Source organism: Eleutherodactylus coqui, chromosome 6 (genome assembly GCF_035609145.1).
Source record: "Eleutherodactylus coqui strain aEleCoq1 chromosome 6, aEleCoq1.hap1, whole genome shotgun sequence".
Taxonomy (NCBI): domain Eukaryota; kingdom Metazoa; phylum Chordata; class Amphibia; order Anura; family Eleutherodactylidae; genus Eleutherodactylus; species Eleutherodactylus coqui.
The window spans coordinates 235617803-235645625 of record NC_089842.1 but is presented as its reverse complement, the minus strand read 5'-3'; the positions used below and the strand labels follow the sequence as shown (position 1 = coordinate 235645625).

Genomic DNA, 27823 nt, shown 5'->3' with positions numbered 1-27823 from the left:
GGCATAGTCTCAGTTTATATAGAAGATCGCCCACGCAGGGATGCGACCTCTGGTAATATAAGGAATAACCTCATGATTTCCATACATCTTACAATAAACTTATGACCTAATCATTAAATAAACTTTGACATTTAGGCTTGATATATGACATTAAGAAATAGCTGATTTCACATGTAAGAGCTAGCAACTTCTTTGCGGTTAGGCTATGTCTTCCGAGACATCTGGCCTTAGAACTTCCTGATTCCACTTAGATCAGACGTACTTCCTTAAAAACAGTCATGACTTCTGTTACACATACAATATATTGCTAAAATATTCTTTTTGCTAAAATAGATTGATAAGCATATATACGGTACTTTGATAAGCGACATTTATTAATTTCTTTACAGCCCCTATTGGCCCTTATCATTCCCCCATTTTGGACATCAGGAAGTCACACACAGGAATGACAATTATGGGGAATTTTGAGGCTGAGTTGATCCAGAGGAAGGCGAAAACCCTTTTAGGAAAAAAAAAGCCAATTATCCTTGTATAAAAGGGAAAAATTCCTTCCTGACCCCAAATATGGCGATCGGAACAAGTCCCAAGATCACAGCCGACATTTGACTTTTTAAAATGCATTATTGTTTTCCTGAATCTAAACAAATCTTTTATCATTTGTGTGAAACATAAAGTGTATGTTCGACCGCATCACAATAGGAACAATATTCATATACATTAAGAAAGGTATTTTCCTGAATAACATTGCTCTCCTCCACATCACTATCGTTATGCACTATTGAATATATATCGCGAAGTGTCTTTATTGGAGTGGGGATAGACAGTAAGCAAGTCCGTAAAATATCTTCCCCACTCCGAAGGTTGGGCATGCACATGTGGGAAATATTCAGTACGTCTTTTGCAAAGTATTCCCACATGTTGGGGTGTCCTTCCGCCCAAACAGTCCATCTTCTTCTTACATCGACAGTTGATGAGGAATTATCCCGAAAAGAGAGTAGTCCAAGAAAACAAAGGGTAAATAATACACCTATCCAGACTATCAATGCTGGTGTCCAGGTTGCCATCCTCCTCCCCCACCCTGGGTTGGGCTTACTCTCCACCCCCCTCGTGGTGCTGAGGCGTTGGAACTTTCTTGCAGTGTGAGGCATGGATCCAAGTGGGTTTGCCTTCTAGCTTGACCGAGGTGGGAGTGGTTAACAGCACTTGGTATGGTCCGTCAAAGCGAGGTTCCAAAGTCTTTCTGACGTGTCTCTTTACCACCACCCAATCTCCGGGATTCAGAGAGTGGGATCCTTCCAAACTATCAGGGTCTGGAATAGAAGAGAAGACTAGGTCGTGTGTTATTTTTAGCTTTTGGCATAAATCCTGCACAAAGGAAGTAACTTTATCATGACCCAGGGATAGAGCTTGGGGGTGATACAGTCCTAACCTGGGCACTGAGCCAAAGAGAATCTCATAAGGAGACAGTCCTGTTTTCCTATTTGGCGTGGTTCGTACTGAGTAGAGTGCCAGAGGTAGGCACTCGGGCCAAGGTTTTCCTGTTTCAACCATGGCTTTCTGTATCTTAAGTTTGAGGGTGCCATTGAGTCTTTCTACTTTTCCGGAGCTCTGCGGATGATAGGGGGTGTGAAAGGCCTGCTCTACTCCTAAGGCGGACATGACTTCCTTCATTACCTCACCAGTGAAGTGAGTACCACGGTCGCTCTCAATGGTCTCTGGTACCCCAAATCTGCACACTAACTCTGACACAAGTTTCTTTGCAGTGGCCTGGGCAGTGGCCTTCGTGACCGGGTAGGCCTCGGGCCACGCGGAAAAGAGGTCAACGCATACTAAGACATACTCATACCTTCCTGATCTGGGCAGCTGGATGTAATCTATCTGTAGTCTCTGGAAGGGGTACAAAGGTCGCGGAGTGCACTTCCGAGGGGTCTTTACTACTTGACCGGGGTTGTGTAGTGCACAGATTTCACAAGCCTTGACGTATGCCTTTGCCATCCTGTCAAATCCCGGAGCGTACCACATTTTCTCCACCAGGGCTACCATGGCATTACGAGAAGCGTGCACCTTTCCATGAGCCAAAAGGGCCATACTAGGATAGGCAGCCGCAGGTAAACACATACGGGAACCCATCATCCAACCTTCATTTCCTTTTACTGCCCCTGCACTTGCCCAGCGCTCCTGCTCTTGCCCTGAGGGGAGTAGGTCCACCTCCTTCTGTGGTGGGACAGAGAGGGTCTGGTCCTTGGCAGGGGGATCAGGATCCTCCTCCGCTGGGCAGGACCTGGTCTGAACTCTGCACACGGGTGCCCTCCAGTCCAGCAGGGCTGCAGCCTTTGCTGCTCCGTCTGCCTTCTCGTTGCCTCTGCTTTCCAAGGAGTCCCCTTGGGTGTGTGCCTTTACCTTTATTATGGCTACCTGCTTCGGGAGCATGATAGCTGACATTAAACTACTTACTGCCTCACCATTCTTTATCGGTCTGCCTTGAGCTGTTAGGAAGCTCCGCGCGCGCCAAATCGGCCCATAGTCATGCGCAACGCCAAACGCGTACCTGGAGTCCGTGTAGATATTAGCAGTGACTCCCCGGGCTAACTTGCAGGCCTCGGTCAGAGAGCACAGCTCCGCTTCCTGTGCTGACATATGTGGGGGCATGGCGCGGCCTATCAGTACTTCATTCATTGATACTACAGCAAACCCTGTCACAAATCTGCCCATCTCATTCTGGTATCGTGATCCATCCACAAACATTTCAAGGTGGGGGTTCAGGAGAGGCTTATCTGTGACATGAGCAAATCCAGCTGTCTCCTGCTCCATCAGAGCAGCACAGTCATGCTGGTGCTCGGCGTCAAAAAGCTTCCTCTTCGCCTAGGGAATTGACAAAAAGTTGATCCCCTGTGCTTACTCCCCCTTTTGAATCAGTGTCACCTAATGGCAGTAAGGTGGCCGGATTCAAAGTTGTGCAACGTTGAAATGAGACATTGGATGAAGAGTGTACTGCAAGTTCCATTTTAACCTGTCTAGCAAGAGACAGATGTTTACGGCTCACCTGTGTCAGAATTCCATGTACGTCATGGGGCGTGAGGACCACAAGAGGGTAGTCTAGGACCACCTCAGACGCTTTCTCAAGTAGTGCTTGTACAGCCAGAACTGCTCTTACACAGGAGGGTGAGCCCCTGGCTACTGCATCAAGATGTGCACTGTAGTATGCTACAGGGCGCTTTTTGTCACCATGCTCTTGTGTGAGGACGGCAGTAGCATGTCCCGCCATCTCAGTCACGAACATCTGGAAGGGTTTATCATAGTCAGGCAGACCCAGTGCTGGAGCACTGGTAATCTGTATTTTCAGCTGATGGAAAGCTGACTCGGCTTCCGGGGTCAAAGCAAATGGCTTAGAACTCAGGCAGTCGTACAGAGGCTGCATGGTCATGGAGGCAGAGCGAATCCACGGCCGACAATATGAAACTAACCCCAGAAATGTCCGCAACTGAGCATGGGAGGTAGGGAGTGGCATGTCCTCCACCACCTTGGTACGTTCTGGCGTGAGGTGTTTTGTACCAGGACCTAGGCAGTGACCAAGAAACACAACATGAGATTTGCAAAACTGTAATTTGTCTTTACTGGCTTTACACCCACTGTCTGCAAGAAAACAAAGGAGGCTGAGTGAAGCCGCAACACAGGTGGGTCTGTCCGGTGCACAGAGTAGGAGATCATCAACATACTGAAGCAGGGCCACACCTGGTGGGACCGTCCATGCATCAAGTACAAGCCTCATACATCGGGTGAATTGATTTGGGCTGTTTTGTGCCCCTTGTGGTAGGACAGTCCAGCAGTACTGTTTTCCTCGGAATGTGAAGGCAAACAGGTACTGGCAATCGGGGTGGATCGGGACGGACATAAAGGCATTGGCGAGATCGATCAGAGTGTACCAACAGGTTCCGGAAGGTATGGTGGACAACAGAGTGTAAGGATTGGGGACCAAAGGTGTTTCTAGGATGGTCACCTTATTGATTTCTCTTAGATCGTGAACCATCCGGTAGGTATCAGGTTCACCTTTCTTCCCTTTCTTTTTAACCGGGAAGAGTGGCGTGTTAGCGGGTGAGACGCAAGGTTTTAAAGCATTCAAGGCACATAACTCTGTAATAGTGGAGGCTATTGCGTCTTCCTGTGCCATGGCTAGGGGATATTGGCGGATCATGGGGGCTTTTTCCCCATCTTTGAGATATACCATGACTGGGGGTACGTGGAGATGGCCCAAGTCTGTCTTCCCTTTTGCCCAAAGGGTCTCTGGCACTGCTGAGAGAACCTGTGTATCTTCTGGGGTCAACACATATACAGTACAAGAAGGAGGCGGAGTGACCAAGTCTGCTGCCATGAGACAGAATACTTGGTGGTCGGCCGCAGAGGTACTGACATGAGCCTCACCGGAAGGATGGAGCTGAATACAGCACCCCAGGGGTCCCATCACATCGGTTCCCATGATGCAATCCCCAGCGGGTGACACCAGGAAGCGAGTGAGGACTCGTGACCCTTGAAAGGAGACTTCTATGGGCTCGGTCTCACGCATGGGTGTTGGTTCACCGGACACTCCAACGGCTATGGCTATGGAGTCTGAGAGGGGAATACTAAGATCATTGACTTGTGAGGTACTGACACATGATTTAGTGGCCCCTGTGTCAATTAAAAAGGGCACCTCCTTCCCCTGGATTTTTAGAGGCTGAAAAATTTGTGGCCCACGTGCGTCAGTAACTATAAGGGACACGGGGGAAGGAGTGCCAGACCTTCATTGGTAATTGGTATACCCGTTGTTTCCCTGTGGGCGGGATGATGTGGTAGTGGCCGTACTTCCCTGTTTCCCCCTTTCGTCTGACAAGTTCTGTCTAGGGCGTTTAGGGGCCCTACAATTACGGGCCAAGTGTCCAGTCTTCCCGCAGTTATAACACTTACGGGTCTCCCGCCTGGGGTCGTTAAGTCGGACTGTGTCCCCCTCCATGGTGTAATGTTTAATCATAACACACTTTGCGTGGTCTTCTGTGTCCATGACAAATCCTACAGCTTTCTTATATAGATCACGCGGTTTGGCCTGTCGCCAATCGGGGGTACATGCTTTAACGCGTTCAGACAGGCGCTTATCTATTCCTTGCATAAAGGCTTCACAAAAAGCAGCATTACGTATTGCTTTTGGACAATCATATAAACCCAGATCTCTGCCAACTTCCTCTAAACGGCCAAAGTAACATTCAATAGACTCGCCCTTGTTCTGTCTACACTGGGTTAGGGCTGTACGTCTCTCTTGGGCTTTATCCTTAAACCAGGTCTTAACCTTGTCCACATATTGAGTACCACTAGGTAATGTCTGGGGGTCATCTGGGCGATCTTCAAGACCACAAAATTGAGCAATACTATTGTAAAGGCCCAGAGGACATTTTACATTCATAAGACATTCCATATCTGTCCAAGTGGCAGAGTAGTTTTTCTGTATGACTTCCAACTTTCTATGGAAAGCTGCTGGCTCTGTCAGTGTCCTCTTGTCTGACCGTGCCCAATGGTGGACTCGGTCTGTTTGGTTCTCTATAATGGGTAGTGGAGGTTGTAACTGGGAACAAGGGAATCGGTTGTCTACACTGATCCCTGCGACGTGGAGTCCCACATACTGTACAGAGTTCTTTAAAACAGGCATTCTGTTGACCACAACGTGGACAGTCCCAAGCCGGACCTCTATTTACTTCAGGGCCTGGGGATCCTGATTGAGGGCTGTAGGGAGGTGTATCCATCTGGGCAGTAGCCTGTGGATACGTAGGAGGCAAGGGTGGCAAATTGGGATACAGAGAATTAAAGGGATTATTTGGAGACATTGGTGGAACGGCCGGGACGACAGGAGAGACTAATGGAACCGTAGGGGTTTCCATGGGAACGTCTATTGGTGGCCGGGGCATAGGACAATAAACTAAAATGCCCTCGCCTCGGGACTCGGAGTCCCAGTGTTCGTCTTCTGCTGTTTTAGAGCAGTCCAGAATAGCCTTCATGCCTTTTTCCAAACCCTTATTTCTTATTTCCTTTCTATGCTTATCCTCATATTGTGACCAAAATTCATAATTGAATGTTCCCGCCTTCTTAAGGCCTATACGTTTGTAAACTTTATAGGCTTGTCTGCAAATGTCCTCCCCTTCTCTATCTTTAATTATCTCAATAGGAGTCTGATATGTCTTAGATTGTTCAGACCCCATCTTGACCACTTCCGACTATTCTTCACTAAGTATACAGGACGTATATTTCACACAGTAAACTAAGATAATCACTGAGACTATCTGGGAACACACAGTTCCCTGTCCCGGAATAGATTTACAGAACTAAAACGTGGTCAACTTCAAACACTAGGATTCAGGGGAGACCAGACTTCACCTCTTAGGGAACTTTTAGTAATATTATAACAGATCCAGAGTAAGAATATGACTGCCAGAAATGAGACTATAATAATGACAATTATTTCAATCTCCAATACAGACAACATGACTCTTTAAGTCCCAATGAGTGAGTTCTTCCGTCTAGGACAGTTAAATGAACTTATTCACTCTAAAATATGGACGGGGCAGAAAATATAGGAAACAGGCAACAACATACCTCTAGTCCGTTAGAGACACACAGATCAAAAGAATCCAGACTGTATAATAGTAAGATAAGCTCTTACCTGTACACCGGTGTTTTAGTCTGGAGTCTCCGGATCCAATATCCACGTCAACGGGCCAGGAGTTTGTTTCAGTCTACTGGTTGCGATGTCCCGTAAAGGTAAGCCCCGCCCCCTAGTTGGACGCCAAGAACTGTCGAGGGTTAATTTGTTCAAACAGACTGGTCAGTTATGTTGTCGGTTCCGAATTGACCTAAGCAGGAGGAGCGCTCCTTTGAGAGTCTAAGTACTGACCATACACACGGTATATGATGAAGTAATGAACTCTGAGTGTTTATTGGCATAGTCTCAGTTTATATAGAAGATCGCCCACGCAGGGATGCGACCTCTGGTAATATAAGGAATAACCTCATGATTTCCATACATCTTACAATAAACTTATGACCTAATCATTAAATAAACTTTGACATTTAGGCTTGATATATGACATTAAGAAATAGCTGATTTCACATGTAAGAGCTAGCAACTTCTTTGCGGTTAGGCTATGTCTTCCGAGACATCTGGCCTTAGAACTTCCTGATTCCACTTAGATCAGACGTACTTCCTTAAAAACAGTCATGACTTCTGTTACACATACAATATATTGCTAAAATATTCTTTTTGCTAAAATAGATTGATAAGCATATATACGGTACTTTGATAAGCGACATTTATTAATTTCTTTACAGCCCCTATTGGCCCTTATCAATTTCTTCACACCAAGCTGCTTGCCTGCTGCAGATTCAGTCTTCCCAGTCTGCTGCAGGGCTCCAATTTTGTTTCTGGTGTCCTTTGACAGCTCTTTGGTCTTCACCGTAGTGGAGTTTGGAGTGTCACTGCTTGAGGTTGTGGACAGGTGTCTTTTATACTGATAACAAGCTCAAACAGGTGCCATTACTACAGGTAACGAGTGGAGGACAGAGGAGCCTCTGAAAGAAGAAGTTACAGGTCTGTGAGACCCAGAAATCTTGCTTGTTTGTTGGTGACCAAATACTTATTTTCCACCATAATTTGCAAATAAATTCATTAAAAATCAGACAATGTGATTTTCTGGATGTGTTTTCTCATGTTGTCTCTCATAGTTGAGGTCTATCTACGATGTCAATTACAGGCCTCTCTCATCTTTTTAAGTGGGAGAACTTGTACAATTGGTATCTGACTAAATACTTTCCCCCCCCACTGTATATATATATATATATATATATATATATATATATATCGATAGATATGTGGCACTGAAGAGACTTTTCTTGCTTCTAGAGGACTGCTAATTTGCATACTTTTTCCCATGAAGCATTGCCTGCAAGACACCAGCTAGATTTCCTCAATTAGAACCAGCACCCCCCCAGAACAGCACTAAGAACCCTAGAAAAGTTTTTTTCAGCTTGTTCTTAAGCAAATAAAAACTGACCTTTTGTAGGGCAATGAAGAGTTGTGTAACATACGTCATCGGCTTTGGTGAGCTCTATGGAAGAAGCTGAAAAAAGTAATAAAATTACACACAGAGATAATAAATTAAGTGACTCTGGAGCAAAGTATTGCATTTTTTAAGTATTGTTTTGGCATTATTATATTACTTGTCTTCTTCTCCATAAGTAAACAATTTCATAGTAGTGCTGCTTTCATTTGTACACTCTACTTAGTTTGCACCTCTTTCTGGTTAAAGGGTACCTAATATTAAAAAAAACCTATTTGACATGTGAGAAGTTTTGATAGATAGAGGTTCATGTGATCAAACATAATGCTAGTCAGGATCATATCCAGGCCTGGAACATCATTGAAGCACTTAGCGCACTGGCTCCAGGTCCGTGATATCCAAAGTTCAGGGAGCCTTGACTGCTTGCCGTCAGGTGGGCTAAGGTAAGCCCCCAAAACTGGTTCTAACTGGTTTATCTGGTGAGAAGAAGCCCTTTGGTAAAAAAAAAAAAAAAAAAACCCCACAAAACCTACTCTCCTGTTGCGGGCTACCCAACCAGCTCTGGATTATTCCTCCATACATGTATGTGCAGATAGATGTAAGCATTATTGGCCAACCCCTGGACTCAGACTCTGAGACTAGGCTTTGGCCAGCACCAGTCATGTGTGCAGCATGTGCCAGCGCTACCCGGAACGAATGAATCCAGAGCATCTTGGGTAGTGCGTAATAGGTGAATACTGTATTTATTTTAGCCAGCATGAAAAGTGGCATTACTCCAGCTATAGGGCCAGTAAAGGGGCATTATTACTTTCATGGAGTCAGAAAAGTTGGCATTATTAATTATCAGGGTAGGCCTTATTACCCATGGGGGGCAGAAAAAGTGGCATTATTACTCATGATGGAAGAAAGCAGGCATCATTAATTGTGGGGGCAGAAAGGGGGCATTATTAATTATTGGGACAGTAAAAAGGCATTTCTAATTATGGGGGCAGAAGAAGCTGCATTATTACTGATAAAGGCCCAAAGGGGTCACTTTTACTGCAAGGGTCCTAATTACTATCTGTGGCACTATGGATTGTGCAGAAGTTTGGAAAACATAGGGAGGGTGATGGAAAAGCACGGAGGCCAAGATTTCTGTATGTCAAATTCTGCAGAAACAACTTTTGTCTGGGAGAAGTCATTGTGATGGTCTGGGCATGAATAGAGAAGAAAATGGAAAGAGAACAACCAACACCAGAGAAAATGCCACCTGTGATCACTGAAGGTAGCTGCACTGTAGTCACTATCACTGTGCAGAGCTGTTATTATCTAGAGATGTACTGTTATTGTGAAGGGATCGCTGAGAGGCACATTTACTATGAGGGCGTCACTAATGAGCACTATTACTGTGAGGGGATACAAAGAGCGAGGCTTAGCATAAAAGGGCTTGGGCTTACAAAACAGCATGCCGCAAGGTTCTTTCCCAGGGTAGGGGTTGACATCGTGGAGTGGGGAGGGTTCCCCATCATAATTGACTGCTGTATGCAGCCTTAACCTGCCCCCGCTCATATCATTAAAAGAGAATTCCTAATGATTCCCATATTCCTGTATATAGAAATTTGCTTTCACCCACAGTACATCTGGCAGCCTCTAGAATTTACACTTCTCAGCAGGGGGCGACAGTGAGCACAGGGGAACATTTCTTCCAGGATAAAGATAAAACGGGGCTTAATAAGAATATTTAGAAAATTAAAGCTGTTTCTGGTTTCTTACAAGCCGCACATTCAATAACATAAAATGAACTAATAACGTCAAGGAGACCGCAGTAACCTGGTTGTGCATCTTCGGTTCGGTTTCTTTTGGTGAATAACCCAGTTATCTGATGCCTGTGTCTGAAGACCAGAAAAGCTGATATGAGGAGGACGAGCAGCAGAGCCACGGAGAGTGTTGGGTACAAGAATTCGATATGTCTCTGTGTATCCACATCTATGAGAGCAGCACATCATTTCATCATTACATACATGTCACACGTATCACACAGTATATATCATTACTATGTTATATCTGCTGCACTTCTCACCACACTGCTATATTTCTTTGTACTCACTAAATATCTGGACATGTAACTCTTGACTTTTCTTCTGAACTCTGTTATCTAATGTTCTCACTTCGCATGTATAATTCCCAGAATCCTCCAGCTGAACGGCTGTAACTTCATAGTTATTAGATGAGCTTAATCTCTGGACTTCCTGTCCATCTCTGTAGAAAGTGAACTGCAGTTCTGTGGTCGGTCTGTGTGGACTGAGCCTCGTGTCACACGTCAGGGTCATGTTGTCACCTGCTCTAACTGTGGATGGGGTCAGTCTTATCTCCGGGCTGCAGAACAGCTCTGTTGGTGAAGGTGACCATGTAAATGACTTCATAGGAGGAACCGATACAACATGAGGCATTTATATAACAATGTGACACTACATAGTGAATGCACTCCTCAACATTGGAAGTGCAGCTCAAGGGTTCTACAGGTGTGCTATGGAGCCTAAAACACCTGCAAGCAAAATTTCTGTTCTGAAGGCCACCGGCTGCTCCTTTCGGTTTGGGCCCTGTTGTGCACGCAGACATAAGATTAGGGCCACAATGGGTACGTTTCTGAACTCAGGACAAACAAGGGTATCCATTTTGGTCTGCAAATTCTCATTTTCATGTGCACTATAGAAAAAAAACTGTCTTTAAAATGACATATTTGAAGAAATATGAAATTTTATTTTTTCTCTTCTAAATTGCATTAACTCCTGAAAAGAAACTGTGGAGTCAAAATACTCCTGACCCCCCCCCCCCCCCCCAGTGAATATATTAATGTGTGCATTTTTTTTTAAAATGGGGTCATGTGTGGGATATCTATCATTCTGATACCTATGAGCCTTTGCAATCTTGGCTTGTGGTAGGAAAACAAAATGTTCCTCAAAATGTTAATAATAATCATTGTAAAATTTTTACCACTCCTAAATAGTTAAAAAAACTAAATTTTTTCCAATGTGCTTCCAGAATAAAGCAAACTGATAGAACTATATATTTCATCAAAAATGTGTACAGTATGTTTGCACATATTTGAGATATTGCAGTTGAAAATGTGAAAAATGACATTTAAAAAAAAAAATTCTCAATTTAGACGCTTTTAATAAACATACACAAATTCTATTGGTCTACTTTTACCACCTAAATTAAGTACAATATGTAGTGAGCAACAATGTCAGAATCACTTTGATATGCAAAACCCATATGGAGATATTTTATGTTAAAGTGACACATGTCAGATTTCTAAAATTTGGCCTGCTCATTAAGGCGCAAACAGGCTTGGTCACTAAGGGGTTAAAATGCCCTGCTCCCACTACAGTTGCCAACCAATAACATTGGCGGGCATGGAGACTCTGGTATCATGTTTGGCCACCTCTAGCGTGGATACAAGATGTGATACGGGCAGGCATAGAGGATACAGGCTGTGTATGGTAATTTGTGACATATTGCTACACTTTTGCTGTAGCTGAGCCTCTAAATTGTGCAGACTCATAGGCTATGGAAGTTGGCATCCCAAATGTTACTATACATGTTCTATTGGTGATAAATCTGGCGACTGGTGACCATGAAAGTGTGGAAATGTTGTGGGGGCTCCTGTGACACCCTTGTGTGTGCGGCCGAGCATTATCCTGCTGGAAGATGCCTCTTGGAAGCCACCATGAGAGGAACACATGTGGCTGCAGGATGTCCTGAACATATCGCTGAGCTGTCATTGTCTCTTGTACCATTACTAGTGGTGTGCACGATCTGGTGCAGGAGTGGAGTCACTTAGTTGTAACTGCCACTGGCAGAAAATAAGTTCAAGGAAGCAGCTGGGTTTCTGGTACACGAAATGTTGATGCAGTACAAAGGGTTTAGCGGTAGCGAAGCCTGGAGGAAAAGCCGGGGTCTGGTACATGAGATGTTGGTGCAGTACAAAGGGTTTAGAATTTGCAAGATCAGGAGGAAAAGCCGGGGTCTGGTACACAAGTTGACGATCGGTTTGTAGAGGAGCAGGTATGTGGGAGAATAGCTCGGTTAGAGGCACAAGGCACAGTAAACATGAAGGAGAGAACAGGGCCAGGTTTATATAGGAGACTAATTGGGGAAGGTACAAGACACAGGGTGGATTAGACAGAGAAAACACAGAGCAGAGAACATGTGACAGGACACAAAGAACACAGGACTTGGACTCAGAAGAACTCTCCAGTATGCTGAATAGCTCAGTATGAAGGGCTGCTGCCTGGGATATTTTTCTAGTTTGATATGGATGAGATTCTTTTGGAGTCTCTCCAAGACCAACAGGATGTGGTTATGATGCTCTTCCAAGTTGTCAGAGAAAAAAATATGTCATCAAGGTAGGCCACCACAAATTGATCCAATAGATCACGATAAACATTGTTAATATAATGTTGGAAGGTGGCAGGAGCATTGCAATGCCCGAATGGCATGACTAAATATTCAGTGCCCATATCTTGTTCTGAAAGCCATTTTCCATTCATCCCCAGGGCGGATCCGTTCCAGATTATATGCTCCTCTGAAGTCCAGTTTAGTAAAGATTTTGACTGCCCAAAACCTCTCCAGCAGTTCTGGGATTAAAGGGAGAGGATAGCAATTCTTAATAGTAATCTTGTTTAGTTCCCAGAAATCAATCCATGGTCGAAGAGTAGAATCTTTCTTCTCATCAAATCAGGATGGTATGGGCATACAAACATCGGCCTCTGAATTGTCACCTTCTCCTGGTATGTGGCGCAGAACTCCTGTAATTCCGCAACTTGTTTCCGTAACATGGCTACAACAGACTCCGTTTTGTAGTGTGTTTATTCTGTCACAATCTGGCGCAGGAGTGGATTCACTTTGTTGTAACTGCCGCTGGCGGAAAACAAGATCAAAGCAGTACCCATGGTCTGGCCCACGAGGTTCTGACAGGGGTGTAACAATTGTGCCACCTGTCTCTAGATGGCGGACAACAAAACTGTTGGAGCTTATTGCGCATCTATAGATAGCAAGGCAATTCCTTGAAGTGTGCTGCGAATTATTCACATTGGACTACGGAGCTTATTGCGCACTCAGATGATCCTCTCTATTGGTAGTCTTATGTGCGTGCTCTCATTGGTCCCAATTTAGTGGCCTGGAATTAACAGGGCTCCTCCAATATGTGTGAATGCATTTGTCTCATGCCTATGTGTTGTCAGTGTCTTTTATGTTGAATACATATGTGTATTGCATAGCTGCAGCACTGCATGGGTTAACTGTCTGGTATGTGAGATGTCTGAGAAATGTATCTTGTTGTTTGTTACGTGATCGTGTTTCATATTTGTGTTTCCAAGTCAGTTCTGGTGGGTCTTCTGTTCTGAGCTTACAAGACAGAGGAGTGTTCGTGGAGCTGCAAGTGAGCCACGCAGACATGATCAGTCCTGTGTGGTTCAGAATGGAAGAGGCTGAAAGATATCCTCAGCCTTGCCTAAGCCTGCTTTACCCAGGAGATGCCAGTGGTGTCCTGAACCACTAAAGAGAGGAGAGAGAGAGAGTGGATCCGCCATGCAGCGTGGAGTACCCGCCAAATGTGAGTGCCAATCGGTAAATAGCTGGCGAGTGTAAAGGAATTTGTACTGGGACCAGAACCCTACAGATAACTAGGACTGTAGCTTCTTTTGCTATCCTGTGATTTTCCTCCCTGTCGCACCACTTTGTGATTTCTGCACCATTTTCCTGCTGGTGTGAATTTATGCAATTGGTTGGACTGTAAATAGTTTCTCTCAAGTAAACAAGCACTGCCGACCGTTCCCAGCTTTGCTGTTTAAAAGTTCCCTGTGTGTGGGGACCCTTTATTCCATCATCCGGTTTTCCTGCAGAGGAAGGAACAGTGGTGTCACCCATGACAAAAGACTGTTAAAGGTAAACCACTATTGGGTTACCCATGTGCAAGTCCCCTCTAGCGGTAACTTGGATGAATCCCATGCTACCCTCAGGGTGGGAGCTGGAAGACAGGGCCCAAAACTCAATCCTGCTGTCTCCTAGGCTGTAGGCGTGCTCCTTAGATGCTGCAGGGTGGGGCTTTATGGCATCAGGAACAAGATGATTCCTGTGTGCCTGTTCAAGAAAATGGACAGAAAAGTGCCTCCATCATTTTCCCAGACGGGAGAAGAAGTTGTATTGCCCAAGTCTGTGTTTCAAAGGAGTTTACGCTATTTCTGGCCTTCTGAGCTGCACTAAGTGCCGGTGTTGTTACACACTGAAGTTATAGTTTGCCTGCTTTTCCAGCATTGTTCCGGGTAAAAAAGGACCCTCTGAGTCTCCCTGGACCAGATCCCGCCAATCCTCTGAGCCGTAGAGTGCTGGCCAAGATTGAGGACCCTCTGAGCCAGAAGTTGAGGACCAAGGTTCATCTGACTAGAAAATGCAGAGAGAAAGGGGAGAGGAACCGCTCCTTTATGTGTCTAAAATGTGGTACAAACTACAGAGCAAATGTGTTATATTGTTAGGCCGAGTGGAATTGCCCGCACTTTATGGTGAGCAACAAAGTGCAGATATGGACTTACACTGTGTGCTGTATGCAAGATGGTGCCTGGCCTTACTGTTCTTCTTCACCTAAACCCAAGCCCACAAAAATTTCCTACCTCGCTGTTTCCGCCAAGGCTGTGAGAAAAGTAGGGGAGAGTCAACCCCACCATTGAGCAAAGTCTAAATCCAATCCAGTTTTAGCAAGCTGAGGACAGCCCAGGGGAGGAGTCAGCGAGATCGGTGAGTGTACTGCTAGACTGTCTTCTTATACTGACCATGTGTTGTGTGCCAGCCGGCTATCCCCACCTCAACTCAGGTTTCACTGTGGGGATGAACCTGAGTTACGAGGTCGTATCACGAGTACCTCTGCAGCATCAGCACCACCAGGAAAGAAGGGACTGGGGCCTCAGCCCAAAGACTTAGTGCCTACAAGGAAAAGGTCACCTCCCATTTCTATCTCTTCAGAGGCAGAACAGCTACCAGAGCCACTCGAGGAGACCCCCCAGAGTGAATGCCAAAGGCCATACCAGCCATGGATCATCGTCCATAAGGACAACGAGGAGGTGACATCAGCTATTCCTCCAGCTCTGCGCCCTTTCATCTGAGATTTTGGGAACCCTGGTGTGTGGCTCTACTTCTATGATCGTAGCTGGAGAGAACCCCCAGAAAGTCTACGTCAGCCTCGCAGCAGTCCTCCAAGGTTGCCTACTTGCCGGAGCCTGAGAGCACCGTTTAGGAATTTCCTGCTACACGGCGGCAGCCAGACTTCAGCTGCTCTGAGCCATTTCATCAGACCCTAGACAATGAAAACAAAGATCTGGTACCGTGTTAGCCAGTAGAGCAAAATGTGATTGTTCTCAGCAAGAGAAACGACGTAATCTTGTAGATATGATACCTTTTAATGGCTAACAAAAATACATGATGTAATAATAGCGAGCTTTCGTACCAACGCAGGGTACTTCTTCCGGCTTTTAAGCCGGTTCTTCTATAGTCTTTGGGGAGAAGAGTTAAGTAAGTGCCCCATAGCAATGCTAGTGCATTTGGGTTTTGTCCAACCTAGCAGTAATCTCCAGTGATTCCATACCACTTTGCAAAGGTAGTCTGAGTACGCTGGGATGGGTAAGCTTTGAATAGTAACCTGAGGGGGAGTACGTGTTTAGGTTACACCTTGCATCCTCCATGACTGAACAGTGAGGTCTTTAAATGATTTTTGGTAGCGCACTGAGACTGACCCACTCTGGACAGATACTCTGCTTTAAAGAGGCAAAGGGGTCGGCTTGTTTCAAGTAGAGGGGACTGTAGTGCCCCGGAGTTAACAGGGCCCCTCTATAATGTATGAATGCATTTGTCTCATGCCTATGTGTTGTCAGTGTCTTTTATGTTGAATGAATATGATGTGTATTACATAGCTGCAGCACTGAATGGGTTACCCCTGTGCAAGTCCCCTCCAGTGGTAACTTGGACGGGTCTTGTGCTGCCCTCAGAGTGGGAGATAGTAGAACCTCGTGAGAAGGCCCAAAACCCTACCCCGCTGTCTTCTAGGCCGTGGGCCTGCTGCTTGGATGCTGCACCAACACCTCCTAACAGTCTGGTCAAAATGACCCAGGGGGTGGTAATTCATGGATGCAATCATCCAGCTTCTCACATTCCATTAATGTGCTCCATTTACTCTGGTAGTGGTTGGTCCTTCTAGGGGTTGGATTTTTTTTTTGTGCCAAAGAGTGTATTCACTGTATTTTTGCGTTACTTGTGAATAAGAAGATTTACCTCTGATTGGAACAGACACGGACTCGGTGTAAGGTACATAATTCCCATATAGTCCTTTCTCACATCTGTATCTCGCGGCCGCATCCGGTTGTCTGATCATTAATCGTCCATCCTCTGAATCCTGTAGAAACTCACCATCTTTATAGAATTTTGTCCATTCTACAGAATACTCAGGATGGCTGCGACATCTCAGATACGTCTTATATCTGTCATATACATAGAGAGGAGCCTGCAGGATGACCGCACCTGAAATACAGACAACCTCACAGGACCAACTCTGGAAGTACATAGTGATATCAAGGCTTATCTGTTAAGAAGAAACATGATTGTATTGGCGGTAGGTAGCCTGTATGTCAATGTCTGACCTCCAGTAGGGGACACTAGAGAGATAGTTCTCTTTCTTATGGAGGAGAGCTAACTTGTATGCATGTATGTTAGGGATTACATTATTCTGTAGATCAACCTCTGTTCGCATCAAGCAACCCTCTAGTTTCGGGACAAAATTTGGTCTCAGAAAAGGAGGGGACAGAGTATATCCCACCCGACATTCCATGTCCTATTTTCAGGCATCCAAGATGGCCAACATAATCTTTAGAATACCTATACGTTATACCTGCTCTCTGACTGACCAGACCTGCTCACGTGGCCAGCACTGGCCAATTAGAGCTCAGTGCTCAGTGTCTATTAGGTGGATAGAAAATTTCTGCTGCCATCATGGATGGCCAAAAACGGGGCCCAGAAATGGCAGATCTAAGGAGACGCAGATAAGAATGACTGTGGGCAATATATCCCATCACCTTTCAGTCCTGGGACAGAATTTGTGCCAAAACAGGATTGTCGCTTTCATGGACCTTTTGCTTTTTATTCCTTCCTATATATCAGATCATTATAATTGGGTCCAGATAGCGCCGTCTGCAATATATATTTTTATGGGGGCGCCTCTTAGTCAGTTTGTAGAACCAATCAGAATTAACTTGTAACCAGATATAACATATATGTATTTTCTTTGCACGGCTCGTATATTATATTACTTTGTGTTCAACAAATCCACTGGAGAACTCACCATCACTGACATCCAAGTGGGCCGGAGGACTAAGAGTAGAACTGGTTCCACAGTAGTAACTCCCGCTGTCACTTCTTTGGGCACAAATGATTTTCATGTAGTTCTGATCGGTTTTCTCCAATAACCTACCATCTTTATACCAGCTATATAACTTATAGATGTTTCCTTCACAGGACATTGTTATAGACTCTCCCGAGAAGATGTTTCTCCAGTTTGGAGAGAAGGTCACCGTGACTGAGGCCGCAGCTCCTGCAATACATCACATTGTACAGAGTTTTGGTGTCTTCTTTTTTACAGACTTCATAAACTACCAGACAACGACAGCTTCTTTTTAATTTTATTTCACAATCCAATTAATAATTGATAATTGTCCTTCGTGCATGTGGCCACAGAGCAAGAAATCACTTATCTAGTTGTGTGGTTTTTCGCAGAAATAAAAACCAAGGGTCTGTAGGCCCATGTAAGCGGGAGCCGCTTAATCTATGAGCGACTCCTGTTTACTGTGAATGGGGGCAGGCAGATCAGAATGATCTCTAGCCGTTCCACCTCCATTTAGAGGAAAGAAGGTTTCCTCACCAACATAGAAGGGGGTTCTTTACTGTAAGAGCAGTGAGACTGTGGAACTCTTTGCCTGAGGACGTGGTGATAGCAAAATCCATAGACTAGTTCAAGATGGAATAAGACGACTTTTTAGAGCACTATGACATTACAGGTTATAGACATTAAATAGCCAGAAGGATTGTTGATACAGGGATTATTCTGTCTGCCATTATGGAGTGGGATTAGGAATTTTTTCCCCGAAACGGGGTAAATTGGCTTCTGCCTGATTGTTTTTTTTGCCTTTCTCTGAATCAACAAGGGGGGTGGAAACAGGTTGAACTGGATGGACATTTGTCTTTTTTCAGTGTAACATACTAAGTTATTATGTTACTTGAATGATCATCGCACTTGTGTAAAGCACTGCTAAAGTAAAGTACAAACATGCCTAAACGTTTTCCATAGCCCTTACTGAGGGCAGCATAGGGTGGTGACAGTCACGTCGACTGCAGTAATTTGTCCGCTGTGTGTATCTCTGCAGTAGTTTGGGAGACACTTGCATTTTGTTAGCAGCAGCACATAGATATAGTGTTACATTCATGTAGCTCTTATTCACCTTGCCTACACAAACACAATATATATATAAGGCTGTAAGTGAGGCTGTAAGGGAAGTGTATAGGAATATTCACACATAATCGGACACGATTAACACTAAAGATAAACCAAATGCGCCAGCAACAAAGGGAGAACAGGGACATAACCTCTAGATCAATGCCAGATAGCCAAATACTTACCAGATGTACTAACACAACAAGATAGATGGGAATATTAATAAGTATGAGGCATTTGTTAGTATTTTGGCCAAAGTTCGTAAGCTCACAAGCCCACGTCAAGGGTCTTTATTGTCTTGTGAGTCCCTACACTAATAAGACTACCAATCCCAGGAAAGGGAAACCCGCCTATAAGTGGGGCGATCCTCCTAATAAGGACAGTTTCATGCTGAAACCTAGGGACCACTGTCCTTGACCTAGAAAAATAGGCAGGAAAACCAGACGAGGATATAACACACAACAGACATCTGTGTACGTACAGATACAGGGGAACGCCAACATAACAAATAACACACCAGGTGTCTGCACACCAACAAAGAGACACTGAAGAAGACATTGTTTACAGCAAGTATCTGCACACCTACAGACAGACACTGAACAAGACATTGTTCACACTCAGGGGAATCCCACCCAAAACCTCCTGCTTGTATACATACACCTAAACAAAGAAAGTTTAAACATCCACACAGGTAAAAGGCAGAGCATCAGACATCACCCATTGGACAGCAGAAAGGGCATCTGATGTATGGAATCACACCTGACAGAAGGGTAAGGGATTGGGGGCCCGAAGACCCTGCCAACAGGAGAATCAGGCCTCCAGACCATCTTCAGGGTGTGTGTGGGAGAATGACACAAACTAGTCTTACAGCATGCATGACTCCAAACACCAGAGTTCTGCGAGGAAAGGATGAGGAATGGATAATGACCAGCATCCTCTAGCAAGAGGGGCTGGTGTTTATATGTACAGATGCATGGTTTACTTTTCCTGGAGGTTCATGCTCAGGTAGAGAAGAAAGTTCATGAAGCTGCTATTAGGGTTCCTACACACTTGCGGTTTTTTAACACGATTGTCAATGGGACTTTCTAATGTTAAAAATGCATCGCAAGTTTGTGCTTTGTGATTTTTGTGCGATGCGTCTTTTAATATTAGAAAATCCCATTGACAAACACGTTAAAAAAACCGCAGCGATATCACATCACGTTGGAGAAGATTCCATTGCTGTAGTCTTGATCCTAGAAATTCTGCCTTCTCCTATGACAAGTCAAGGTCTCGAATGAGATCACTCAATTATGCTTGACTTAACCTCAAAGTCCGGGTCATGGGATGTGGAAGGCTTGTTGGGTTCTTCCACACTTTCTTCATTTTCTACCTCAAGCTCATAATGTTGGGGTGGAGTAGGAACTGGTAAACTATCTGAATGTGGAACAGGTCGAATAGCAGATGGAAGATTCGGGTATTGAACTGTTACTGTTTCCTTCATTGACAATCCGGCCTGTATAGGCGGAGTCAAGCAGAAATAGAAGTCATCTGTATGGTTTGTAGGCTCCGGCCAAACCATAGGCACAGCAAAAGCCAGAGATCTTTTTTTATTTTTCAGCCATTCTCGTAGTTTAAAGGGGTTGTCCCGCGCCGAAACGGGTTTTTTTTTTTTTCAACCCACCCCCCCCCCCCCCCGTTCGGCGCGAGACAACCCCGATGCAGGGGTTAAAAAAGATCACCGGACAGCGCTTACCTTAATCCCCGCGCTCCGGTGACTTCTTACTTACCCGGTGAAGATGGCCGCCGGCATCTTCTCCCTCCGTGGACCGCAGGGCTTCTGTGCGGTCCATTGCCGATTCCAGCCTCCTGATTGGCTGGAATCGGCACGTGACGGGGCGGAGCTACACGGAGCTACACGGAGCCCCATTGAGAACAGAAGAAGACCCGGACTGCGCAAGCGCGTCTAATTTGGCCAAGAGACGGCGAAAATTAGACGGCAACCATGGAGACGAGGACGCCAGCAACGGAGCAGGTAAGTGAAAAACTTTTGATAACTTCTGTATGGCTCATAATTAATGCACAATGTACATTACAAAGTGCATTAATATGGCCATACAGAAGTGTATAGACCCACTTGCTGCCGCGGGACAACCCCTTTAACTGAACAAGAGTTGCAACATATATGTGGAGCCCATGACGTATCCTGGTCCCCTACCTTCATACCAAAATATTGATGATAGGCATTCTTCACAAGAGGCATCAGATTGCGTTTCTGTGACAAAAATGTTATTTCACCACAAATGTAACAGAAATGATTCACTAAATTTACATATTTTCGTGGCGTTTTGATATAGCAAGTTTTACACTTCAAAAGCACTCCTAAGCCAGAAATTCATTAAAAAATAAAAACAGAAACAATATGAAATGCAGTCATAGCAATATTTATGATGGTTATAACCTACAAACATATGGAAAACATTGTGCTATATCAGTTGAGAGGTGTGACAACCCCCCCCCCCCCCCCCGCAAAAAAAATTCCCACAAAATAAAAATGTAAACTCAAAAAATGACACGTCACTGTATTTCCAAAGCAATAGCTAATTGATCATTTTTATGGTGATTTTTGAATTCAGCAGATGGAAATACATAAGGATATGCTAATTTTGAACCCGAAACAAAATCATCATTGGGCAGTGTTATTAGGAAATTATAGTACACAGCTTTGCTACATGCATATCACACACACAGCTATGGTACATGGGCGTGTGACAGACACACACAGCTATGCTACATACCATGCGCCTGACAGACACAGCTCTACTACATGGCATGCCTGTCACAGACACAGCTTTGGTACATGACTTGCGCCTGATAGGCATGACATGTGCATTGTACAAACACAGCTCTGCTACATGACATGCTCGTCACAGACACAGCTTTGGTACATGACATGTGCCTGACAGTCATGACATGCGGATGGTAAAAGTACAGCTCTACTACATGACATGCACGTCACAAACACAGCTGTGTTACATGACATCCATCCAGGCTGAATATACACATTACACGCACAGCACATTAGACAAACAGCCACTCGCAGCTCTACTACATTTATGCTGACTGCACACATGGCACACACATCTCTAGGATACAGTAATGAGCCACTGGTCATGTGATCCCTGACTCCACCCACACAGGTGATTACACGACAGTGACATCACAGGTCCTGGTACTTTCTGTTGGCTTATCCAGCATACAGTACTACCAAACTCCAGAATGGCTCCTCCCACAGCAGTGACATCACCGCAGGTCCTTCAGCCCCTAAATCTCTGTGGTGGTGGTAGGTCGGTGTCTCCTGTTAGGGCCACTGAGTTGTGTCTGACATAATAACGACTTTGTTGTATTCTCAGTATGTTAGGACCTGCCATAACGGTGCAAGGGGGTGGAGCTATGACATTGCCAGGGGGCGGAGCTATGACATCGCCAGGGGTGGGGCTAGGAGGTTAGTAGGGAGCCGAGCTATGAGACTCACTCACATACAAACAGACAAGTGGTCGTTAGTAGTTTGATTAGTAGCAGGTTGGCCAAGATTTACCTTGAACGGTGTAGTTGATCTCATCGCTGTGTACTCCATAGTCAGTTGTGAAGACTTCTTTTGTACAATTGTAGACAACAGTCGCATCTTTATGGTTTCCAACCAGGATTTCAGAGTTAGCAGTGGATGAAGTTATAATTTCATTGTTCTTATAAAAGACTACTTGTCCCCTATATACCTTGGAGCCGCTGTGACATCTCAGTGACAGGTCGTCTCCTTCGTATATATAGGGTGGTGACTGCAGGATGACCGGACCTAAAGTACAAAGATCAGAGCTGTAGCCTCTATATACCATCTGGTGAGTCCATGCACATTATATATCTGGCCTAGGACTGGTTGCTCTACTTTAGATTGACTCACCTGGTGTGACATAGAGAGTAATGCCCTCACTGATATTCTCCTCACCGGTGCTGCACTGGTAATTCCCACCATGTCTGGACTGGGCAGATGGAATGGTGAACGTCTTCCCTGTATGGGTCCGTTCATTGTTCCTATACCAGGTGTAGGTGACGTTACCCTGCACAGCGGCGTCCACATCACAGGTCATTACTACAGAGTCTCCATGCAAGATCTTGTTCCAGGTTGGAGTGAAGGTCACCACAGGTCTCAATGCAGTTCCTGAAAATATCACAGGTACATGAATGCTAATTTTTCATTCACATTCATTATTTATGCTGTGTGAACTTAAATTACGCAATTATTTGAACCCCCTATCAGTAGAGCAGATCAGGATTTATTAGGAGGTTACGTGTCCCAAAGTATGCTACATAAGATGCAGACCCTTGGAGGTGTCAGCCATGGTTTGTGACGCAAAATGCACACTATTGGATATATGGGTTATACTGCTGTACACAAGCCATTCATCACAAAGCACAATGCATCGGCCCATCTACAGTGGTGCAAGGAGTGTAATCATGGGACAGTTTAGCAATGGAAGAATGTATCACACTACTCCATCTTCACATCCTGGGGAACACCTTTTGCCTGAGTGTGCTGTGCCAATAGTTAAGAATGGTGGAGGTTCCGTTATAGCCTAGGGATGTTTTCCATGGCATGGTCTTGGTCTGTTGGTTATACTGGCAAGTACCATGAACACGGAGGTGACCCTGACATTCTAGGCAATAATGTGCTGCTGACAATGTGGTAATACTCTGGGAATGGTCGGCCATACTTCTAACAAGTCGACGTGCCTTGTCACAAATCCAATAATGTTTTACATTAGTTTGAGTATACGGATGTTCCACAATTGGACTGGCTGCACAGAGTCCCAACCAGAACCCTACTGAACATTTTAGGGATGAACTGAAACGTTGCACAGCATCCATCTTCTTTGAGATCTCTTGCCAAATGTTTGCAGGATGAATGGAGGAAAATACCAGCTGAAGTGTATTAGACATTATTAGTAAGTATGACATGGCGAGTGTCTGATGACATTAGGACCAAAGGAGGCTCCACTAAGTACAGTAAACCCTTGAGTAGCATTGCTCTTAAGTAAAGCTGTTTTCAAATTAAGTCGATGTGTCAGGGCAGCGGCGGTCCCTTAAAATAAAGTTGCATTCCTCAGATGAGGGCGCCTACCACTCCATGACCCCGGGCGCCTCTCAGTGAGCCAGCGCGCAGCTGATGCTGGCCACTTCCTGCTTCTCCTACATCAGCGCGCGCCTACTCCTCCCCCTCCCCTCTCCACAGTGCACAGTGCCGGCTGAACGTTGCTGTGTCTGCCTGCCTCCTGACACAGTACAGCAGCTGAATCCCCAAAGTGCCGGCTGAACGCTGCCTGCCCCCTGAATCCCCACTGTACTGCAAAATGTAAGTACTGTACAGATGAGTCCAGTACAGTAAAGAAACGTTTGCAAATAAATACTGCAGTCCTATGTCAAAGCACAGATAACACAGTGATACATACTGCTATAATTATGTCCCTGCAGTCCTATGTCAAAGCACTGTATGCTAAATGTCCAAAAACCTGTTAAATGTTCATTTATTCTTTACAGTTGTGTTTTATATTCATTTAGTATTGTTATTGTTTTTGGTATTAAAGACCAGAGTTATTCTCTATTAATGGGGTTTGGTGTGTTTTTTGGAACGTCTAGAACCAATTAATTGGATTTACATTAATTCCTATGGAAATAATGTCCTCAACTAACATTGATTTCTACTAAAGTCCATTGGTTCCGGACAGATTAATGACATTTGTTGAGGTTCTACAGTATTACTTATTTTTGCTCAAGTGTTCAGTTACTGGGCGCCTACCCACTTTAAGGAGAATTTGTGTATTTACCAAGGAAAAGACAATCAGATCTCGTGTAGAAGCATGGGCCCCTAGGAGAAATACAAATCACACCAGACTGTTGCGGTACCAAATGATTTCTAATTCATTCAAAGGTGCATGGGGTTTATATACCATAAATGACATCACAGGGAAAGTATATACCTCCAAGACTAAATAGGATACATTATAGGCTACAACTAAAATGTTTAACATTAGTTTCACCTTTTAAGGTGTAACTATAATATACAATGAAACCCTATGATTTCACTAGGAAGGAATGCAAGGGGGGTCTGGGAGACCATCTTATATTCTGTCTTATCCCGTACTACTCTCTGGTATATAGAAAGGATTTCCTTTAACCCCTTCACTACTTATACTAGCAGCATGCTGTATCTTCCTAGTGATTGTCAATGGTTTCATACTCATTTGAAATTTTTACACTCAATCGCATGCAGCACTCAGCTCTCATTGAATGGCTGAGCACTGACTGAGCGCTCAGCCAATAAGACCAGCACTTCCTGGGGGCGGGAATATTTAAAAAAATGTTTTTAACTTTTTTTTTCCAGCTAGGGATGATTTTCAGGGAAGGGCTTATATTTCAAGCACTTCCCCGAAAATCATCTCTGCAGGTGTTGCCTGCAACCCACTGCTTTAAATGAGGACTGCAGCAGAATCAGCCCCATTGAAAGCAATGGGAGAGCATTGTGGACTTCTGCCACAGCTGTGACAGCTATGGCAGAAGTCTGCAATGTACTCCCTATGTTTTCAATGGGGCTGGCGCTGCTGCTGCCGACCCCATTTCAAACAATGAGCGATATCACAGAGTTTCCGTGGCGCTGCGAGGCTTGTGTTTTCACTCGGTCGTGCATCGCAAGAAAACATATTGCTAGTGGGTAGGCACCTTTAGCTCCAAATTTCTAAACGTTTTGCGATAAAACCGCAAAAATGTGAGAATTTTGGCAAAGACACACCATGATCTGCAGTTAATAATCGCCTAGTGTCATTGGAACTTTTATAAATTTCATTCACTATTCTGAAATATCAGCATTGACAATAGCGCCCCTCCATGTCACAGGCAAATACAGGAAATACTAGAAGAGCCCTGCACTGCAAAGATTTGCCACAGAGCACCTCATATCTCAGTTTCCTGGATCCTGACGGGTGGGATGTGGGAGGAGTGAAATCATTCTGACTGGAGTTAGACCTTTAGTTCTCTATCAGAACTGTCACTAGTTTTATAGCTTCAACCAATATGCACATTAAAGAGATTCTCTGGGCTTAAAAATGCATAAAACTTCATAAAGTAATAAAATTACATCAATCACTGAGTTTTTCTTTAGGGAACGTTTGTCCTTTTTTCTTTTTGTGGCTTTGACTGTTACTTTCCAAGTGATCAGACAACAAATTTTCAAGCATTTTGAAGATGCTTTTTTCTTTCTTCCATACAGCAGCCTGCGGACCATTTTGGTCCAGAATTACAATATTTTGTGATGCAATTTGTTTTTTAACTCACCTGTTATTCTTGTAAACATGGCTGTAAGAGAAAACGGGAAAGTAATGTTATTATTGTACTTTACTCCTATATCCAGGTACCTGGAAATAATATACAGTAACATTATAGGGAAAGTAGTGCTGTATGGTGTGAAGACAGTGTAATAAAAATATGTCTATACTGGTTCAGTAGACAGGAGCATAACTGTCGGGAAATAGGCCCCAGGAAAATTTTGAAACTGCGCCCCAACACCCAAGCTTGTTGCCTGGACTCACAGGTCCCAGTGGCATTGCTTGGATATAATTATTTATAGGTTTTCTCATCTCTGAATTTAGTCATTCACTTTCAGTTTTATTCACCATCTGACCCAGACCGCCCTAATGACTTCTTTCAGAATCTAACACACAGATATCTTTTGCTCCTCGCTTTACCAGCAAACCCCCAGCTCTACATAGGTACTCCATCCATAGATGGTAATAATGCCCCACCTTGGTGCCCTGCCAAGTAGTAATGTCTACTTTATGTCCCACACAGTGATAGTGCCTTCATTGTGCTCCCACACAGTAACACTGCCCCCAACTAATGAGCAAAATGACAAATGATGTATGTCCAGCATTTCTTCATTGTATGAAAAACCCAATTTTTTTGAGCCAAGTTAACATAAAATCACAACAAAAACAACCTATCTGAGATGTATGCATTGTAACATCAATGTATACACCTTAGGTAGGCCCAATAACAGCTGCCCATGTATGAATAAATATGCAAAACGAGAGGAATTTTGTTCGGTTGCGAAAAGTTGGTGGCTTTTTCTTACCAACCCTTCCCATCAAAAGATGCTTCTCATTTCTTCATTCTCTTGTGTTGCCATAATAGAACTAACCTGTTGAGGAGCGAATGGACTCTGCATTTCTGCTGATGGCACAATACATGAGGTCTCACCATGGGTGGATTTCCCTCAGGAATTTGGATAAAAAAGCTGCAGTAAATCGATTGACGAGTCTGCAAATTAATGCGCACCAGAGAGCCCCAACCTGCTCCTATGCAGGCAAGCAAACTTGTTTCTTATTTCTTCACCTCTACGTCATTGGCTTACCTTTCTTACCGTCCATATCATCCACAAATCTTAGCTTTTTTGACAAAGAACCTTGAACCTGTTTCATGGATCCTCTGTGGTGACTGCAGCTTCTTGACGACTCTTGAATTTTCCCTCATCTATGATATCTTCCAGGAAGGGACCACTGCCTCTCTTGATGATCTCCTTCTTTGTTTCTAGCTCTGCAATCTCTCCCTTCAGTCTTTGGATCTCTTTGGTGACTTTTCTTCGCTTTTTGCTGTGTGTGTGTGTTCCTCTAAATAGTTCTTTTTCTTGAGTATTCACAATTAAGATGTTCTTCTACTTCCCACTGCACTGGCTGTTCTCTGAATGCTTAGTAAAGATGTTCTCCTTGTTCCTCCCCGGTCTATATCTCAGGCTTCCCTGGACTAAACTTCCTTAACTCCGCCCGCTCTAACATATCTTTTTTTTCTCTCACCCAACCCATGTGAAGGGCTTATCCTCCAATCACAGGGTCCCTAACTACCACTTAGTTAACTAGCAAATTCCTGAGCTAGCTAGGGTGACTGACAGGCAAGGTATGAGGTTAAGCTGGATTCTGCAAACTCATGCCGGGTTAGGTTGCATGAACACAACAATTCAGTGCATAACAATACATTTACCCCACATAACAATAAAATATGATTTAGTCAACACAGAAAGTGCTGGAGTACCGAACTCAGGGGTACTACACTATCACCACATTGGTCTGCTCTGTTTGATGGTGCATTAGAAATGGCTCAGATACATTGGCTCAGCAGACAGTATCACGCATAATAGATTTACATATACCACCTCAGC

At 44.4% G+C, this 27823-nt stretch overlaps 2 protein-coding genes and 1 long non-coding RNA gene across 3 annotated transcripts in view; all 3 read right to left on the bottom strand.

The window, feature by feature from the left end:
* LOC136631638 (uncharacterized) overlaps positions 1 to 10033 on the bottom strand; it is a 29132-nt gene extending 19099 nt beyond the window's left edge. Inside the window, exons 1-2 of the long non-coding RNA XR_010793076.1 lie at positions 9885 to 10033; positions 8070 to 8135 (exon numbers count right to left, since the gene is read on the bottom strand). This is a non-coding gene — a long non-coding RNA (uncharacterized lncRNA). The remainder of the gene's footprint in view (positions 1 to 8069; positions 8136 to 9884) is intronic.
* LOC136633421 (death-associated protein kinase 2-like) overlaps positions 1 to 27823 on the bottom strand; it is a 704757-nt gene that overhangs the window by 262722 nt on the left and 414212 nt on the right. The gene's annotated exons all lie outside the window — the stretch shown is intronic.
* On the bottom strand, positions 11857 to 27490 carry LOC136571903 (uncharacterized). The gene is made up of 7 exons (XM_066572520.1): positions 27023 to 27490; positions 25948 to 25968; positions 22523 to 22780; positions 22163 to 22417; positions 17440 to 17688; positions 16377 to 16622; positions 11857 to 12203 (listed from the first exon to the last, which is right to left on the bottom strand). Exons 1-7 carry the CDS (start codon positions 27087 to 27089, stop codon positions 11857 to 11859), a joined length of 1443 nt encoding a protein of 480 aa, XP_066428617.1. The 5' UTR covers positions 27090 to 27490.

What these genes read in the sequence shown, in the direction of transcription:
- LOC136571903 (XM_066572520.1), bottom strand. Translation starts at nt 27,089, where the DNA reads ATGAAACAGGTTCAAGGTTCTTTGTCAAAAAAGCTAAGATTTGTGGAT. An exon ending in CATGTTTACAAGAATAACAG is followed by an intron (nt 22,781 to 25,947) that starts GTGAGTTAAAAA and finishes TGATATTTTCAG; the next exon opens with GAACTGCATTGAGACCTGTG. An exon ending in GATCAACTACACCGTTCAAG is followed by an intron (nt 17,689 to 22,162) that starts GTAAATCTTGGC and finishes GATGTATTGCAG; the next exon opens with GAGCTGCGGCCTCAGTCACG.